Below are 19290 nucleotides of genomic sequence, written 5' to 3'. Positions count from 1 at the left end.
TTTCAGTAATGACCTTCTGTGGCTTACCTCCTTGTGGAGGGTGTTGATGATTGTCTTCGGGACAACTGTCGAGTCAGTAGTCTTTCCCAGAAGTATGGTTGCATGTTCTAATCTAGCCCAAGAGGTACCCAGTATTTATTCTCAAAATTAATAAAATGAATCAAGCTCAAAATATCGTAAACATAAGAATTAAAACCAAAAAAACTCTTGAAATATTTCCGTTTGTGTTCAATGAATCTAGAACAAGAAAGTTTGCACAAAAAAAAAAAAAAATAATTAATTAATGAATTACAAAAAATAAAAACCTTTTACATGAGATTAAATTTTTTTTAGATTCACCTGTAGAAGACTTTAACCAAACATTACAGCGTTCTGGTAATTGGTGCTGTTGATTCACCTCAGTGATTCGACTCTTTTGAATCATCCATGCTTTCAATTCCTGAACGGATTCGTTCAGTGACACTTTGTAACATCGTTACACCGTAAAATTCATGAACATTTTAATTCCTAAAACTATAAAGACAATAACATTATAAATTATTATTAATTTTTTAATAACGTCCATATGTCATTTTTACACACATTTCTTGTAGCATATTTCTTATTTGCTTTTATGATTTGTTCACAAACTATCCAGTGATTGCAGTATAAATGTATAGCAGTAAAAATCACACAACCCTCACTTTTCTAATAATGATAAATCAATTAAAACTAAAAATAAGATTTTTGAGTCGTCAGTAATAGTACATTCACAATACTTCAATGCTGTTCAAATTTTATCTGTGAAAACTTCCCCCATCCCAAACTCAAATATTTTGTTAAGGAGCGAATGAGGAAGTTTTTTAGAGAAAGATTTTATTTTATTTTATTTTATTTTAGTACAATGCCAGTAAAAGGTGCTCCCTCCAAGAGTTTCAGTGTGCATGTTTTTTCAGTACCCTTTTCTAAAATCTCAAAACTTTCATTTCATTACCCATTCAGCAATTGACAAATCCATGTCTCATAAATAGCTTATTTCAAAGTACTGTTATATGCATTTCACAAGGCACACAGTAGTTCGGTTTTAAGTGGTAGCTTCCCGACCAGATAATTTCCCAAGGATACATTTATGGGAAACACTGGTCACTGGTTGGAATATAACGGCAAGCTGTTAAGTAGTTACAGTAAGCAAGTGCATCCAGAAAACCCACTGGAGTCTGAGTGAGCTTTATGGTTCTACATTTCAAATACAAGCTCAACAAAAAAAGCTGAGCTGAACACAGGTTTGCTTGGACTGACCGAAGGCACAGGGTATGGAAGAAAAGTCATGTATAAGTTTGGTCAGTAGATTCGCACAGTTTTTAAAAGGTAGAGAAACTTGGTCATCTGTTAGGTTGTGCACAAGTCTCTCTGTCCTCAGTGTTAAGACATCACATCAAGGTTTGATCTTCCAGAGCTGTTAAAAAAAAAAAGCACATGATGGATTTTGTTAAAGATTGCATGTATATGTTGTCCTGCTGTGTGATAAAAGTCATACGTATACTACAAAGAGTGAGCAGCTCCCACTATGCTGATAACAGGAAGTAGTACAAATGCAGTTATGACTTTAGAGTCATAAAAACACAGATCATCAATAACTCCAGACATCTGCATGTAAGCGGGACAATAAAACAGACCCAGGATACATGTGGAGATAACCACCGTGCTTGGTGTGCAAATGTTTTACTCACCCGGATGTTGAACCCTAGTAAATCGCTGACGGCAGCTGAGATGGCTGACAGGATGACCACTCTCGTGATATTGTAGATCAGAGGGTTCACCGTCAGACCCAGCAGACGAAATGGAGTGTCCAATTCCTGAAAGTAGCAAATGATGGTCATTTCAAGCGTGGCATGGTTTATTTTTATTTTTTCCCAATGAATGGTAATTATCTTGAATGGTCTTACTTTCAGTAATTTTGTGGCCAGCCTCAGCACATTGTTTACTATGTTCAGCTGTTCCTTTTTGTTGGGTTTCTTCTCCATCTTAAGATACAAGTTTATCTGAAACAAAAACACTTTACAGTAAGTCCCTAACTGCTAACATTAGTTACTTACACCAGTTAAAATTAACTAACAATGAAAATAATTTGTTAATCTTAAATGTTAATTCAGACATTTAATAATGCTAAATATCTTTAGCATTATCATTAATATAACATTTTCAAGCACATTATGTGTATTTAGCAGTAGCGTTTAGGAAATTGAATACACAAATATAAAAATAACACTATATTTTCCTATCACTGTTTTTCAGTAAAGAGCAGTTAGGGATTTTTCTCTGTTTTTTTTGTTTTATTAACATTAAAGGGATAGTTCACCCAAAACTGAAAATCCTGTCATAATTTACTTGCTTTTTAGTTTGTGTGTGCGCTTCAGGTGTACGCGCTCAGAAAAAGCACGTCAGAAGAGCACTATGTAATGTTTAACCGGCAAGGCTTTAAAGTCTGCAGTGTCCCGTGAGTGTAACTCTACCACTGAGTTATAACATTTGATATGAATGTATGTGGTGTTTTACAGAATATTGTGAGGGAGGCGCCAAAACTGCTACTGATTAGAGTGTGCGTTGTGGCACAACAGTAAAAGATTTCTATGTTATTTATGATATTTATACGACACTTTAATCATCCAAGATCAAAAACTGTGATATTGCACACCCCTATGTGTGGCTGATATTTGTATTTCACCTGTTCAGTCAGAAGCACAGAAGCGTTGCTGTACTTTCGGTTGGTCTCAGCTCCGAGGGTAGCGAGGCGTAGGAGGAAAACCATTAGAGCAGCACACCAGACCATCAGCTCCCAGTTGGTCTCTGAGTCCAGAAATGTGTGATGACTGTGCAAAAGCTGAAACACAATACCAGTTATCTTAGGCTTTATTAGTCACATTTGCGAATAGATTTACCAGATGCAGTAATCTGATACTTTAGCCTAATATAAAAGATTGATATAAATTAATTAATTTTCTCTAAAAGATGACTTTATGGCATACACTACCAGTTAAAACCACATTTCTACTTACTACTTTTCTTACTAAATACAAAGGGCAAAAAAACAAACACAAAAGTGACAGTGTTAAACTAGTATTATTGAATTAGTAAATTTTAACACTGCTAAATTATAATTCAAGTGTAATGTTGTATTTATTTGTAAAGGTACAATGGTGTCTTTGTAGGGCGGGATTATAGAAATTATTTTTCAGAACAAACAACATAAAAGCTAGAGCATTTATGTAAATATGATTAGATTTTTGGGAAGGTAAACCTTGAAAAGGTCTAAAGGGTATGTCGAAAACATTGTATGATAGAACAACAGCTGACCTGGGCACAGATGATGAAGGAAATAGACAAAGCCAGGAGGAAAATCGATGATACAATGACATCAACTGATCGCTGAGGGCCTCGTCTCTGTTATTAAACAGAACAGAGAAATTCAATTAAACAGGTATCTTAATGTAATGTCAACTAGCTACATGCATTTTTAAACAGGACAATACAAATGTCACTGCCTGCAAAAAAACACTCATTCACTTTCATTTGTGTTTACAAAGACTGGTTAAGCTAGTTGGATTGAAACTGAAAAGCAACCAAAGAGCTTTGATAAAATGTCTTAAAGGTTAAAGTAAGAATTCAAAATATGTTATGGGTAGAATTCTATATTATTTTGTAAAAAATAAATAAATAAAAGCATTAGATGACAGCAATGGTAATCTAAATGTAAAAATAGAAGAAATTAGCGTGCAAAAAAACAATCATTAATATCAGCCAACAAATTCTATAGTGCATCCCTAATGTAGTGGGAAGATGATACCTTCAGGAATGATCGAAGTGAAAGCCACATCTTGATATTTTGCACTTTCTTCAGCCGAAAGTGGGGAATCTCCGATTTTTTGGCTTTGCGTGCGGACGTGATATGGCTGAATAGTTTCGCAAATAAAAGGCGCTGTGGATGACATCACATTTATTTAGAACAAAACATCCTGTTTAGCTTTATAAGATTTTGTGGCACTGAGTTTTCAAGAAACCATCTACTTTTGCATGTTAGTTAAAGCTGCGGTAGGGAACTTTTGACGCGTTAGCGGTTAATAAACAGAACTGCTTGCGTCTTGTGGAAGAACATCGTAGCCGGAACTACTTCTCTCTGTTTATGTCTATGAAGAATCACAAAGGTACTGGGTTACTCCGCCACGGTACCCCCGAAGCAATCTAAAATAGTCTGAATATAAACACTTATTATAGGTGCACCCTAGTGATTCAGGACAAGCTAAAAACACGGATTGGAAAATGGATTCATGGTGTACTCGCTTATTATGTTCATTTTTCTACATTTTGAACACAAACAAAGTTACGGACCGCAGTTCTGATTGGTTATTTTTTACCGGGAGCGATGGAGTTTCTGCAAATGGCAATAGGACCACTGGGAGGAGCCAGAGGAGCTTGATTTTTTCACAGATTATCTGTCTCATATTCTACTGTCAGGACATAATGACAGGTTTAAAAAATATGTAAAAAATATATTTTTACAAAAGTTCCCTACTGCAGCTTTAACTGTTAATTTATGCAACTTGAAATGTAAAAATTTATTAGCATACTGAATCGAACAATTGTCAAATTAACATTTAAGCATTTTTTACTAACACTCCATTGATGCCAAGGCATTTTCATATTGACCTGTTTATACGTCCTCTCAGCCACACACATCATGAAGAAGAAAAGTGCAGAGAGGAAAAGTCTTTCTACTATGGTGATGATGAAGAACGCATAGGACAAGCCACAAGGCGGCCCGATGACCACAGCGGGCAGTTCCTCAAGGGAAACAGAATTAAGTTTGGCAACATCCAGTTTCTGTGCCAGTCTGAAGCAGTAGGGCAGCAGAGCCAGTGAGGTGGTGACCAGACAGCCGAAGAGCAGATAACCCATCCCTTGTTCAACCACCTTCACCTGGAAACAGAAATCCTTCAGCATGATTGTACAGCAAACAGCACCTTAGGTATGTCTCGTTGAAAAAATACCAATGCAAAGCTCCAAAACAGTCAGCATTCAAATGCTTACAGAGGAGTTTAGACTGAATTTGAATATAATTTGTGTTTAAAGAGGAAGTCAACAGTTCTCTTCTCTTTTTTCAAGCAATTTAAACCACTAGAGTAGAGATAAACAGGGCAGAGAAAGAAGGACTTTACTCGTGTGAGAATGATACCACTGATCTCCAGCACAGACATGTCAGCTTTCTTACAGTCTCCTTGCTCCCAGATAATGGCACTGACACGGTCTCTGGAGGGGTGACAAGCCTGCAGCCACGAAAACTGGTGCTAAAGGGAGAGAGAAATCATGCGTGTCATTCTAAGTGCATAAACAAATTCTTCATTTTTTTTTTAATGAAATCAATTTAGAAATTTTTGGGGGACATGGCGTTAAAGATGTCAAGTGGGTACAATTGTCATAACATCTTAAAGGAAAGAAGTTATGAAATTCTTGTGAAAAAGATAAGTATTGCAACATAACCTTTTTTTAACTGTATAATAATATTCAGAAAAATGCCAGCCAATCAAAGTCATGAGGTCAGACTAACATGCAGAAAAAAGGAAATGCAGACCCTCATGACTGTGTATCAAGTTCAATACACTTCTTAAAATATCAGAGATATTGAGCACAACATGCAAAGTGCTCACAACTTGTTATAAGTGCTTAATCATTCATCTGAGGAAATGACATCATGGAAATTTAAAAATGAGTTTGCTGTTGAAAATTTTTTTTCTAAACACTGACCGATGATTCTGTATAAACTATGCAAAGCACATTAATATTTGTATGGGCAGTTACTGGTTAGTTTGTGATTGAATGCCTCCTGTCTATACAACATTGAAATGCTGTTTAAATTAACAATGCAATCTTAATTTGTACTGGAGTGGTAAAAACTGGCCTTTTCTAAGGGTAAAAAAAAAACCACAAAGAGAAAGAAAAAATAGTAGCCCAGAAGCTCCTGAGTTTATACCAAAAATTAAAATGTACCTCCAGTGAATGGGTGCCGTCAGAATGAGAGTCCAAACAGCTGATAAAAACATCACAACAGTCCACAAGTAATCCACTCCAGTCCATCATACAATGTCTTGTGAAGCAAAAAGCTCAGTTTTTTTTTTTTTTGTACAAAACAAATACACCAAATACCAAAACACAAAATGATTAGTGTACAAAACACTAAACTTATTTTAGCTGGAAGATAGTTTGAAAATAAGAAAATCATGATCATTTTTTATTTATTTATTTAAAGGGGGGGTGAAATGCTATTTCATGCATACTGAGTTTTTTACACTTTTAAAGAGCTGGATTCCCATGCTAAACATGGACAAAGTTTCAAAAATTAAGTTGTACGCTTGAAGGAGTATTTCTGTTCCCAAAATACTCCTTCCGGTTTGTCACAAGTTTCAGAAAGTTTTTTTCGAGTATGGCTCTGTGTGACGTTAGATGGAGCGGAAATTCCTTATATGGGTCCTGAGGGCACTTCTGCCGAAAGAGCGCGTGCTCCCGTATAGCAGAGCAATGAGAGCACAGGCATTCAGTGATCAGAGCGAGAGCGTCGCGAAATGTCACAAAAGGAGTGTGTTTTTGGTTGCCAGGGCAAGACAACCCTGCACAGAGATTACCAAAGAAAAAACAGCATTAAGGGACCAGTGGATGGAGTTTATTTTTACAGAGCATCAACGGAGTTGTGCAAGTGTTTTTGTTTGTTCCCTGCATTTCTAAAATGCTTGTTTTACAAACAAAGCCCAGTTTGACGACGGATTTGCGTATCGTTTATTTCTTAAGGATAATGCAATCCCAACGAAAAAGGGTCACGATCGTGTGTTGGAACCGCAGGCGGTGAGTAAAACTGCTTAAAATATCTCTGCCTCCTTGTTAGTGCGTCCACCTCCCATCGGAGACCCGGATTCGAGACCCGCTCGGAGCGAGTGCTTTCTGCTGCTGCTCTCGTTCAGTTTCAGCCTTCACAGCTGTCACAGCTTCCAAACGCTGTCAACGCAACTGGCGCTCGTGATTCTTTAGCTCCGCCCACACGTCACGCCTCTAGGCGCTCGTGTTTTTCCGGGAAAAATCGGTACAGACTATCTTTCTCTTATGAATATAATAAAACTAAATACTTTTTGGAGTTATGAAGGATGCAGTACTACTCTATAGGTACTCAAGATTAACATGATATTGAGTGAAAACGAGCATTTCATCTCCCCTTTAACGCTTTGGATAAAAGCGTCTGCTAAATGATTAAATGTAAAAACCAGCTTTCCGCTTGACAAGATGTTATTTGATGGACTGTGGATTACTGTGATGTTTTTATCATTAGTTTGGACACTCATTCTGACGGCACCCATTCACTCCAGAGAATTCACTGGTGAGCAAGTCTAGTTACGCTAAATTGCTCCAAATCTGATCTGATGCAGGAACAAACTCATCTAGGCTTGGTTGGTCTGAAAGGAAGTACATTTTCAGCAAATTTTCATTTTTGGATGCACTAATCCATTAAGCGAGGTGTGAAATTCACATTAAACTTATTAACACAACCCACCTGCGGTAAAGCTTCATCTTCATCACTAGTCAGAGTGATGTTGGGCAGAGGGATGGAGTGGTTAGGACTGTGAGGCTCCTCCTCTCCACTTTCACTGCTTCCTGTGGAGGCGGAGTCAGGATCATGTAGAAGCTCCTCCCATAACATATCATCTGTGTCGGAGGCTGGACGTGAGCCCGATGAGGGCCGCAGAAGCTTGACTTCACGTGGAAGCACCGGGGCATCTGTTGGCTTGCCATTATTCTCTCCCTGTATGCATTCACACAACAGTAATGAATATTCAGAACTATTCTACAGACATTTACCTTGGTTTTACACAGATACTCACATGAGTCTGGGGTGGCAGATTGCTCTTGGGGACGCTGTGGAGTCTATTCCTGAGCGCCCGGGCGTATTTGGGAGGTGCGGATGAGAAGAGTCTCTCTCTTTGCAGCTCTGCTTCATCTGCTTCTTCCTCACTGGAGAGATCTTCAGAAGCCCCATACGGAGGCCTCCTCAGGGAGTTCTGCAAAGCCCACAGGATCTCGATCAACACAACCATGAATGTTCGTGACAATTCAAAACGAACCGTTCTAAGGAAACTGTTTTACCAGTCTCTTCTCTGATCTGTAGAGCCGGTGGCTGTCTTCAAGTTTGAGTTCTGCTATGCCTCCCCCTCTGCTGCTCTCATCCTCAGACCGCTTTGATTTTCTACTCTTCCTCGGTCTGTGAATAAACACCAAAATCATTAAAACATACGAAATTACATCCAAATAATGGAGTACTGACCAATCTAAAGCCAGGACCTATTTGTTTATATCTCTTTCAATATAGAAAAGTAATATAACTGTTTAAATTTGGTGCCACTAGGGTCAATGACATTTTTTTTTGTGCACAAATCTGACACAGCAGTAGCTTAACCTTTTCCTGCGAACAGGGCTGGCCGTCCGACTGGGGACAGGGCTGTTGTCCGGGCTTCTGGAGGACTCTGTGGATACTATTTGGCAGTGTACTGTACCCAACAACAGCATGAGACACAATGGACCCACAACCTCACTGGCACAGGCTGCAGGTACCTCGAAATACAACACAGCTCCTGCCACTGCAATGAACACAGATCCATCAGCTCATGATACCATACGGAGACTTTTCATTCATTTTAATTCATTTCCAAATGACACAAAAGGTTTTCAAAAATGATCAGCGAAGCTATGCCAAAACTCTTGAATGCTTAAGATATGTTCACGTGACTGTGCTTTGCTGTAAAGAAGGAAAAACGGCATACCTTGAAGAAGGTACAGAACTAAGATGAGGGTGGAAATGCCTTTAGATGTAACTTGGATCCACCAGTGAAAGAAGAAAGGAAAGAAGAGGACCCTGACCAAGCCTTTACGAGTCAGAGCGGTCCAAGGGCTCTCTGGTTTGGTCTTGCTAAAGGTAGATCCTGTGGTTGTAAAGATACTATTTTAATTATTTAAAAGAGCTTTTAGTTGCCTTAGGGTATAGTGATATGTTTAAATATGTACAATATCATTCAAAAGTCTGGGGGCAGTCCCTTTTTTTTTTTTTTTTTTTTTGCTCACAAAAATTGCTTTATTCTATCAGTAAAAAACAGTTAAAGCAGTAATTTTGTGAAATACTATTGATCTATATAATTTTATAATAACTGGAGGAATAACATAACTGTGGAAATTTTAAAAATTGAACTGCGATTCTTTGATGATGATGATAGAAAGATGAAAAGAACAGCACTGATTTAAAATACAATTCTTTAGTAACATTAGAAACATTTTTAATGTCTTTATAAATGCCTTTTTGATCAATTTAATGCATCTTTGCTGGATCAATGTATTAATCTCTTTTTAAAAAATCGTAGTGACCTCAGACTTTTGAACAGTGTTGCAATTGTATTGTAAATAAATAAAAGAAATATACATTTATGGAGAACAATACAACTTGGCAAATACATATACTTAAGTAGTTAACAAATAATTATATTTCTGTCAGTAAATTTCAGCAAAAATAGTAGCCCAGAAGCTCCTATGTGACACATCACATTTGATTATCTTTAGTTTACTTGTATGTGTGTCTTTTTACACATCTTATTCAGATTTAGATAAGATTACATCATTTTATTATATAATATTTAAATCTGGTTATAAACTGTAAAATAATCATGCACAAAAATACCTCACCTCTCACTAGATCAACATCAATGAGATCTGCCTTGATATGGCCAGTCTTCTTAGGTTTGCTTCCAAAGCCCTGATCACACAGAACAGAGTTTCACAAGTCACAATGTTCAAAAGCACATCTACTGTTTGTAGCAAACAAAAACTGCCACTGTGCCAAATACCTTGAGCTCAGTCTGTTCCAGTGACTTTTCCCAAATCTGCTGATCATAGGCTCCGATCTTTGACACAAGATCATTAGCGAACTGTCAATCATCCCTTTCTAAACACTTTCAAATCTGTATTTACTGTAAAACAGATCTAGTAAGGCTCACCTTTTTCTGATACCATGCTATTCCTGCCATTTTTATGTATTTTTCTTTACATTAGGTCAGTTCATCTCAGACGATAAGTAGTGCAGAATCTCTCATTCCTCGAAAGAGGCAGACATACAGGTTATGCATCGCTTAGAGTAAAAAGGAGACGCCCGTTTTCAAAAGAATGTACAGACCTATAGGTAGAGATGTATCGAGTAAAAATAAAGAGAGCGGCTGTGTTTCAAAACCTAGTGAGCTGCCTAACTAGACTGCATTTGATAAAGACCGCTAACGTTACAGGTAAAGTCGCATGCTTCTAGAAAATATTACAATATTAAAGATACCTGGAGCCCAATAAACAATATCTGGCTGTAAGTCCTCAGCAGTTGTTGTTGAGTCTTGTCAACATTTTCAGATTATTATGTTGACGCTGAAACTAACCTCGCCCCCCCACCCCTACAAAACTATCTGACGCCGCATCATAAACATCTCAATAAGAAGTTAAAACAACCATCTAAAGTATTGAGCTGACGATAATTACTGTCAAACCACCCTGGCATTAATCCGGTTAAATCTCTTCGAAGATAAAATGATCTTGTTGTAAAAGAAAAGTGATTGTTAAAGTTCCCAGCCACTCTCATCAGCGCCTGGCAGTTACGACAAGTGTGTGTGAAGCACGCGACGACAACGAGCCATCCAATGTGAATGGCGGAACTACATATTATACAAAATACATTTTAGTAGCTAGTGTAAAACGACAAAATAAAATAAAATAAAGTAAAATAAGATAAGATAAGATACCAAAACAAAAAATATCCCTAGTTAAATTCTGAACTCGAACGTTCAATGAAACTCGTGGAATGTAACATCTTTGGTTGGAGTATTTAAATGTGTAAATGCTCCTTCTTAAACGAATCGTTCCTTTGAGTCGGCTCTTTACGATGAATCATTTGAACCGATTCACAAAACCTGTCTGAACTAAAGTGGTCTTCGAATCAACTTTGAATCAAATGCTAAAAGCTATTTTCATACAGCTCATGAGATTATTATTTCAAACATATTTTCAAAAGTGCTATTAATTTCTTTATGTTTATTACTACTTTAAATTATTGCACCTTTAATTATTTAATTTAGAAGAAAGTTAACAGATTGTTGCGTGCCCTTTTCTAGTGTTGAAAAAATACGGTCCGTGTTAAAAGGTTTTTAACTGGTATAAAGTCATTTAAACCTGTGTTTAGTGACGTTTTATATTAACGTTATTATTGTAAATAAAACGTTTGTTGTATATTTATTGTATATCCGCGTGAGATGACTCTGTAAATGACTAGATAAAACGCCTTTATTCACCAGGACTCAGCAACTGTGATTGGTCCATCCTGATCAGCGCCGAGAAAAGTAACAGAACTAATATCACGAAAATGTAGTGCCACAAGAATGTACCGCTATATTTTCACCACAAGATGTCAGCATTTTAATTATATAACATTACGTTTATTCGTTTAGCTTTGTCTCTTTACGTCTGAGAATAAACAGATCTTTTTACTTCTGAAACTGTTATTTTCTTCTGAAAAAAAATCTGAAAAATTCATTCTCTTTTTTTATATAATATTTGTTCTCACTATTCAAGAAGAAAATAAACCACTCATTTCTATAATTGAATTCATATGCTTACTCATCTATAAGAAAATTAAATATATGCAGAAATTAAATTCAATATTTCGACCCTAATTAACCCCATAAACAGTTAAATGGATGAAGACTTCATGACTATTATTTGTTTACTGCAAAAATGTGAGCAATATGACATCAAGACAGACAGGCTTGACCACTATCTGGAAAATTTTGGATAAAAATGTTTGCAGCTATCAATAATTTAATAATAATATTTACTACTCACTGCTTTGTGTTACTGTTATGACTGAAAACAGAGATTTTCTGATTTTTAAATATACATCCAATAACATTCTTTTGGATGGGTTATATCACTTTCTTTGAACAATGTTTTGAATAGATTCGCAGCCACATATAATGAAGAACATGCAGAATAATCACAGTATTAAGCCCAATACTAGTCTGACACCATAATATCACCATATAATCACAAATTCCATTAAGAAATTTTGACTGAGATAAATAACTTACCGTGGCTATTATCTGGACCATATTGCAAGTCGACAGTGCCAGTGTTTAAGGATTACCCAAATTATCAAAATACTGTGAATATACAGAAATGCTATATGTGTTGGTTACTGCATCGAGTCAATATAAGGCATAATATCTATTATATACTATGCATAATTGTTATCATAATCATTATGTTATTTATTAAGGATTATTGTATTTTGCATTATATATTATTTATTATTGTATTTAAAAAATATATATTTAATGTTATTATTTTAATTGTTATTTTGATTTATTAGCAGTATTAATACTTTTAGTATTAAATTCAATTCAGTTGAAGTTTATTTGCATAGCACTTTTTACGGTACAAATCATTGCAGAGCTACTTTACAGAAAATTAAGTTTCTACAATATTTAGTAGTACATTATAAGTGGTGACTGTCAGTTTATGTGTATATGGCAGAACATTTCGGAAAAATAAATTAAAGATGTTGTCAAACAGGCGATGAACACTATTAACAGCAATTATTATATGATGCAATCATACTTATAGCAACATTTGTTAGTTCTGTTTGTTGATTCAGGGTTAGCATCATCTGGGGTCCTCTGAGGGGTCAGCATCATCTCTTCTCAGGTGTTCTGGATCCAGACTGGAGCTTGAGTAATAGTTACACAAAACAGAGAAACAAATAGAGACATCATTAGCATAACTGCTGATCTAACAAATTAAAATGAATTTAACCCAACTTAAAAATAAGAATGCACTTTTGATCAGATATAACTACAGTAAAAGATTATGAGATGCATTATTCGAATGCTTGGTGAAAGAGATGTGTCTTTAATCTAGATTTAAACAGAGAGAGTGTGTCTGAACCCTGAATATTATCAGGAAGGCTATACCAGAGTTTAGGAGCCAAATGTGAAAAAGGTCTACCTCCTTTAGTGGACTTTGCTATCTAATTGTGACTTTAGGGAGCGTGATGGATTGTAGCGTGGTAGAAGGCTAGTTAGGTTAGGTATTTATACCATTCATTGATAATGTGTGTGTGTGTGTGTCCATAGGAATTCATAAAAATATAAGTCTACATTCTTTTGTCTGTGTAATTTGATTCGAGCGATGGAAATTTTAACATGAATATACATTGGACGTTCTAAGTGGGAAAACTCAGACTGTTACATGCACTTTCTCATTTGAATGCACTAATGGTTTCTTGCTTTCAACATACCCATAGATCACCTTTGTCCAGGAGTAATTACCCAGTCCTCCGTTGGTGCATAAGTGAGCACTGTGTATACTGCTTATAGATTTCATTTCGTGAGTTTTCCCTCTGATTTCCCTTGCCCCAGTATAGGAGGTTATTATTGACTGACATTATATGAAAAGTCTCAATCGATATTTCAATCCTAATACCTGGATCTGTCCTGCGAGACCCCTCTTAATGAGACTCATATGCAAGGCAGATCTCACCTCCAGCGGTTTTAAAAGATAGGTGATTTCACTGCACCTCGTTGTCTTGTGTATCTGCCCAGTGCTTTTAGACCTCACCATCAAAAGAGGTTTTTATTATTCATGGTATGGTGAAGTAAGTGGTGGGAATAGTGATTTTAAAACTCTGCATGCTTTTTTTTTTTGCATTCATTAATAAACATGGCAGTCAGCAGTGGGTCAACCACAGGTCTGGTCATCTTGTCAGTGTTACATACACACCTAAACTGACTTTCATCCCAGTCCAAGACAAAGAAGCGGTGTAGCCAAAGATACTGAGGCTGGAGTTATTCACACAGAAATAATAACATGAAATGTTTACATGCTTTAACTAATTTGACAAGCTGACTATAAGTATTTATTTAGTTTACTGTATTTCACCTCCCTGATCGCAGTATTTTCTCGTCTCTCAGGCACAGCTGATGTGACATGCCCCGGGGACATACATACATACATACATATAGTCAAAGATGATATATAGGATGAGATGACAGGAAAAACAGAATGTTCTGCCACCCTTTGCTCTCTTTCTTTCTCACATGATCCAGCTCAGAAGCAGAGTGTTTTTTGCTGACAAAACTCTGGTCCACAATGTGCACGCTGTACTAGTTGCCCACTGACATGAATCACTTTGTTCCAGAGTTCTATAAATGCAAGGAATGTGTGCACATGTGTGTTTGCATAATATGAATTTAAATGCTTGATAAAATACTCAACCGTGCTGAATGGAGTGAAAAGATTACATGCTTATGAGATTAAAGGTGAAGTGTGTGTTTCTTTGTATTTGTTCAAGCATTAAAAATATTATTTGAAGCCCATTTTTCCATTTCTTTTTATTTTAAATCATATCTTTAGATAATACAATTGAAAAAATGTAATGATTTGGACCATTGATTGCACCAATAAATTGTTAAACATTAGCGTAAAAAAAGTAAATATGGTTATTTTGCTTTATTTTGCTTTAATGTTGACCTTAAGTGAATAGTTGCTGAAAATTTGCTCATGCTTAGGCCGAACAAAATGTAGAAGAGTTTGTTTTTTCATTTGAACAGATATGGAGAAATGTAGCATTACATCACTTGCTAACCAATGGATGCCTGTAGTGAATGGGTGCCGTCAGAATGAGAGTCCAAACATCACAATAATCCACAAGTAACCCACAAAACTCCAGTCCATCAATTAATGTATTAGTAAGGAACAAATAGATAATGCATCTTAACTTAAAAATATCCATAATTTTGTCCATAATCTATAATAACACTTCCAGTGAAAAAGTCCCTCTTTGTCCTCTCACATCAAAATCCACCAACATATTTGCAACTGTTTTGGATGGTTTTCATTTGTAAACAGTGCTTGATGTAAGCATATTTCACTCCTGATTCAGACAAGAAGATAGTTTCATTGAAAAAATCAATATGATTAGTAATTAAGCCAGCAATGGTTTAGAAATCAAAAATGTCTTAATGGTGGATTGGCTTTTTACAAACATGCAGCTTTTGACTTTACAGTAAGACATTAAGTGGTGGGACGTTAATGGGAAGTCATGTGGATTACTTATAGTGATGTTGAGATAAACTCTTATTCTGACGGCACCCATTCACCGCAGATGATCTACTGGTAATCAACTGATCTAATGCTAAATTTCTCCAAATCTGTTCGGACGAAGAAACAAACTCATGTATATCTTGGATGGCCTTAGGGTGAGTACATTTTTCAGCAAATTTTCATTTTGTTCCCAGGTTTTCTTCAGGAGGTAAAATAACATCTATTCAAGTCCATATGGCTTATGTCCAGATTATTATGAAAATGAATGGCATACATGTAAATATAATCTGTATCTATGCATATTTACAGCCTATATTGTACTCCCCAAATCTCATCACAGTATGAGCAGAATGATATACGTGTAGACTGAGAGATGTAATTGACTGTGCCATGTCAAGCCCGAGGTAGAGAGCAAATGTTATGTAACAAAGCAGAGCGAGAGAAAGAGTGAGAACAAGGCTCTAAAGGGACTTATTTTCAACAATATTTTCCTTGTGCGTATATAGCCACATTCCGGTAACACATGCATCTTCTAAGAATTATTTTGGAAAAGCACTGTATTGAATTAATCTGGACTTGCTCGGCCTGAAACCTTAAACATTTTGAATTGACCTATATGCGCTTAGGCACCTTAACGATTAACTATACTACCCCTTTATTCTGGCATATTCATGTGATAAATGCTCACTTTCCTTATTTCCATCTGGATTTCAGCCAAGACTGCATTGAGCGCAGCACATGCAAAAGAAACGTAAAGACTTTCTGCCACACAGAGCCTCAGATGCACTTTAACGAGAGACATTAGCATAAATTAGAGCGCTAGCATCAGCTGGCTAATCCGTTATCCTGAATTAGCACTTATAATGGCTCTGTCTCTGCAGTACAGGAAGACCTAATAAATGTGGGCCAGCAATTAGAGGTTATCTTCAAAAGTTATGTAAAAAGTTTAAAGCTTATTCTCTCGAGGCAATCCAGATCTTTTTTTGGTTATGAACAGAGCTTTTCTTATATTATATTATATTATATTATATTATATTATATTATATTATATTATATTATATTATATTATATTATATTATATTATATTATATTATATTATATTATATTATATTATATTATATTATATTATATTATATTATATATTTTGATCAATTTAATGTGTGCTTGCTGAACAAAAAATTATATATATTATTTATATGAATTATATTAATTATATATTATATATATATATATATATATATATATATATATATATATATATATATATATATATATATATATATATATATATATATATATATATATATATATATATATATATATATATATATATATATGTGTGTGTGTGTGTGTGTGTGTGTGTGTGTGTGTGTGTGTGTGTCATAATTTGGAAGATAATGATATTGTTTGTAAGTCTAGGAATCTTTGAAAGCCTGAAATGTAGTATACATGCAGTGCAAATCTGTTTATTTCTTTTTCACTTTCCATTCCATTTATAAAATATCCAAATATTTATAAAAACGATCAAATATTAAATATCTTGTTTTTATTTCACTGTGCCATAGTCAGTACAACATATTATTGACTTTTAGTTGCTATATACAGTGTGTCAGGAACAATGACATCATTTTCAAATGATAAAAACCAGATACAGAATCAATGAGCACAAGCGGAAACCTTTGGTGCATACAGTGCATCTCACCAGGGCCACTCAAAAAGATTATTCATCATCATCTAATGTTAGTCCACCTAAACAGTTTTTTTTAACCAAATCACCATTGTTGTTTAACATAGAATAAGGTATCTGCCACTAGGGGCAGAAGTTTGGCCCTTGATCAGAATGACGTTGTTGATCTCAGGTTTATTTTCTACTAATGTGCTTCATTACAGACACATTTGTTTCAGTGTGGTCTAATATCATTGTGTGTCACACCTAAAATCTCTCCTACCATTTTATAAGGTTGCACAATTCGCATTTAAAGGGTACAAAGTCCTCGTCTTCCATAATCACATTCGGTATACTGTGTCTAACTCACAGGCCAGTCAAGGTTGTGTGCTCACTGTAATTCATTCACCCACTCATGCTCCCAAAAGAGGAGGAAAGGATCAAAGATCAAAAATGCAGTATAATCTGTAGGTAATGTTGTTATTGAAACTGATCACAGCAGAATGGAGCTCATCCTTCCACATCGCTTTCAAAGCATTCCTGCAGTCTCAGAGGAAGCTGACACTGGAATCATAAAAGAGATACTGGGGCCATGCTGCATGTTCTGGAGCTGTTCCAGTTTCTACAGGAGCATGCTGGTTAGAAACACACATATATGCTACACACATAGAGAGCAGGAGGTGTGTCATCTTGTTTTCGGGTGTAGCCTATAAAGGCTGATTCCAATATTCATCCATGCTTAGAGTGAAAGTTTATTTAGATTAGCGCACATACCACTGGGTTAAATCAAATAGTTTTGCATGCACCCCTTCTCTAGTCTAGTTGCCAATGAATTCCAGCATGGTTTATTTTTTTATTTTAATGATGTCCAAAGAAGGCTTAGTTTTCACATTTCACAGTAAAACATTTCCAACTATTTCAAAAATCAAACTAGACTTTAAAAAAATTTAAAAAGATAATTCTTTTTGATCCACTCACTGAAGAACTTTAAGGGATCATATTCTGACCAAAGACTGTTTGAAGGGTTTTATGGTACTTTACAGCAATTGGATAGCACTCAGAGTGCATTTATGTTATGCTAATGAATAAGATTGGATCCACAGAGAAAGAGAGACAAAGAATAAGAAGAACCGAAGAAGAGCAAAGGCCTTCAAATTGAGCATCTATTAGTCAGCTAATTATATAGTAAATAAAGATTATCCAGCAAGAGTGAGAATGACATAATTGGATTCATGTGTTTACGTGGATGTCCTAAATACATATCACATTAATGTTCCCTTGTCCATTATTATTTTAATTTTCCATATTACACATATTGGGAAGCTATTTACTCAGTTTTCTCTCATGTGTTCAGCCCCTAAAGAGTAAAATACAACAATGATGATGCTGTATATAACAACACTAATAAGAAACATTCTTGTCTGTTGCCAGTAAAACAGATTTACAAAACCTATGCATTGTTGTTTAAATATTTTATTTAAAATTTTCACATTCATGATACATTCAGTAGTTTTTGGTATTTGAGGTAATTATATGATTTACACCTAGTGGTGTGAATGCAGCACTCAACACTGTGCCAAATCACTTTAGTCAAAAATATATATTTATTTCCCTGCATATGAATATAAGAGATTTACTGGGTAATGGGGAAGGGAGATTACACAAAAGTGGTATGTCACAGTTTTATGTTTTTCCTCTCTGCAAAAGGTCAGTATGTCATTTTTTTTTCATTATAGGTGAGGAGATATTGCTTGCCAAAACCCTAAGCAATGACTTGACAGTACTGAACTAGTGAACATCATGCCATAGACTGCAAAATCTATATGCAATATTTTAATCTTTCCTCATAAATAAATAAATAAACAAACAAATAATATGGCCTACAGTAAAAAGAGGAGGGTAAAAATAGAGAGATCTATTTGAGAATTATTTATGTCATTTGTTCAAGTCAGACAAGATTTAATTTCAGAAATGTATCAAATATTAATGCGCAATATCATCCTGCATATTCATTAAGTTTGATATTGATATAGTGATGTTTGCCACTAACCAAGTTCAGTTATGATAAATAAAAATATAGGCTATTAAATATTGCTTTTAGCTTTTTAAATGTCAAATCCAGCTAGAAACTAAAACAAATAAAGATGCAGAAACCCGATTTGAGAGTTCACAATGGGATTGTGTGGTGAACTGGTAATGCTGCACGTATAGGCTAATGTACTGCAGGTCAGCTGATAAATTACATAATAAATACATTCTAAATAAATACATTTCAGATAGAATAAAAAATTAATTGGACTGACATACGGCATTATATGCCAGCGTGTTTATCTTGTGTTCATGGACTGAGAGTGAGAAGTGGGTTGGAAGAGAGAGATATAGACCGTGCACCCTCTGCAATAGCGACTGCTTGCAGGAAGGAATGGAAAGGC

The 19290-nt window shown here is 35.5% G+C and overlaps 1 protein-coding gene across 5 annotated transcripts; it reads right to left on the bottom strand.

Annotated features, from left to right (window-relative positions):
* Positions 1-530: 530 nt before the first annotated feature.
* On the bottom strand, positions 531-10897 carry LOC128022404 (protein PHTF1-like). 5 transcript variants are annotated; one of them, XM_052609938.1, is made up of 17 exons: positions 10232-10897; positions 10056-10153; positions 9906-9962; positions 9745-9814; positions 8835-8993; positions 8471-8651; positions 8161-8275; positions 7899-8075; positions 7571-7819; positions 5193-5321; positions 4684-4953; positions 3824-3955; positions 3334-3420; positions 2705-2860; positions 1926-2021; positions 1710-1835; positions 531-1435 (listed from the first exon to the last, which is right to left on the bottom strand). In XM_052609938.1, the coding sequence occupies exons 2-17, from the start codon at positions 10083-10085 to the stop codon at positions 1415-1417; spliced, it is 2055 nt and encodes a 684-aa protein (XP_052465898.1). In that variant the 5' UTR covers positions 10086-10153; positions 10232-10897; the 3' UTR covers positions 531-1414. The 5 variants fall into 5 exon arrangements, with proteins under 5 accessions (XP_052465898.1, XP_052465897.1, XP_052465899.1 ...); XM_052609937.1 differs by having other exon boundaries at positions 10056-10231; positions 10382-10897; XM_052609939.1 differs by having other exon boundaries at positions 10382-10897.
* Positions 10898-19290: the final 8393 nt, after the last annotated feature.

Source organism: Carassius gibelio, chromosome A11 (genome assembly GCF_023724105.1).
Source record: "Carassius gibelio isolate Cgi1373 ecotype wild population from Czech Republic chromosome A11, carGib1.2-hapl.c, whole genome shotgun sequence".
Classification (NCBI taxonomy): domain Eukaryota; kingdom Metazoa; phylum Chordata; class Actinopteri; order Cypriniformes; family Cyprinidae; genus Carassius; species Carassius gibelio.
The sequence above is the reverse complement of the archived record's forward strand: the minus strand, read 5'-3'. Positions and strand labels throughout refer to the sequence as shown.

What these genes read in the sequence shown, in the direction of transcription:
- LOC128022404 (XM_052609935.1), bottom strand. Translation starts at nt 10,085, where the DNA reads ATGGCAGGAATAGCATGGTATCAGAAAAAG. An exon ending in AGTTCTGTACCTTCTTCAAG is followed by an intron (nt 8,652 to 8,834) that starts GTATGCCGTTTT and finishes TGTTCATTGCAG; the next exon opens with TGGCAGGAGCTGTGTTGTAT. An exon ending in AGCCCTGTTCGCAGGAAAAG is followed by an intron (nt 8,276 to 8,470) that starts GTTAAGCTACTG and finishes GTTTATTCACAG; the next exon opens with ACCGAGGAAGAGTAGAAAAT.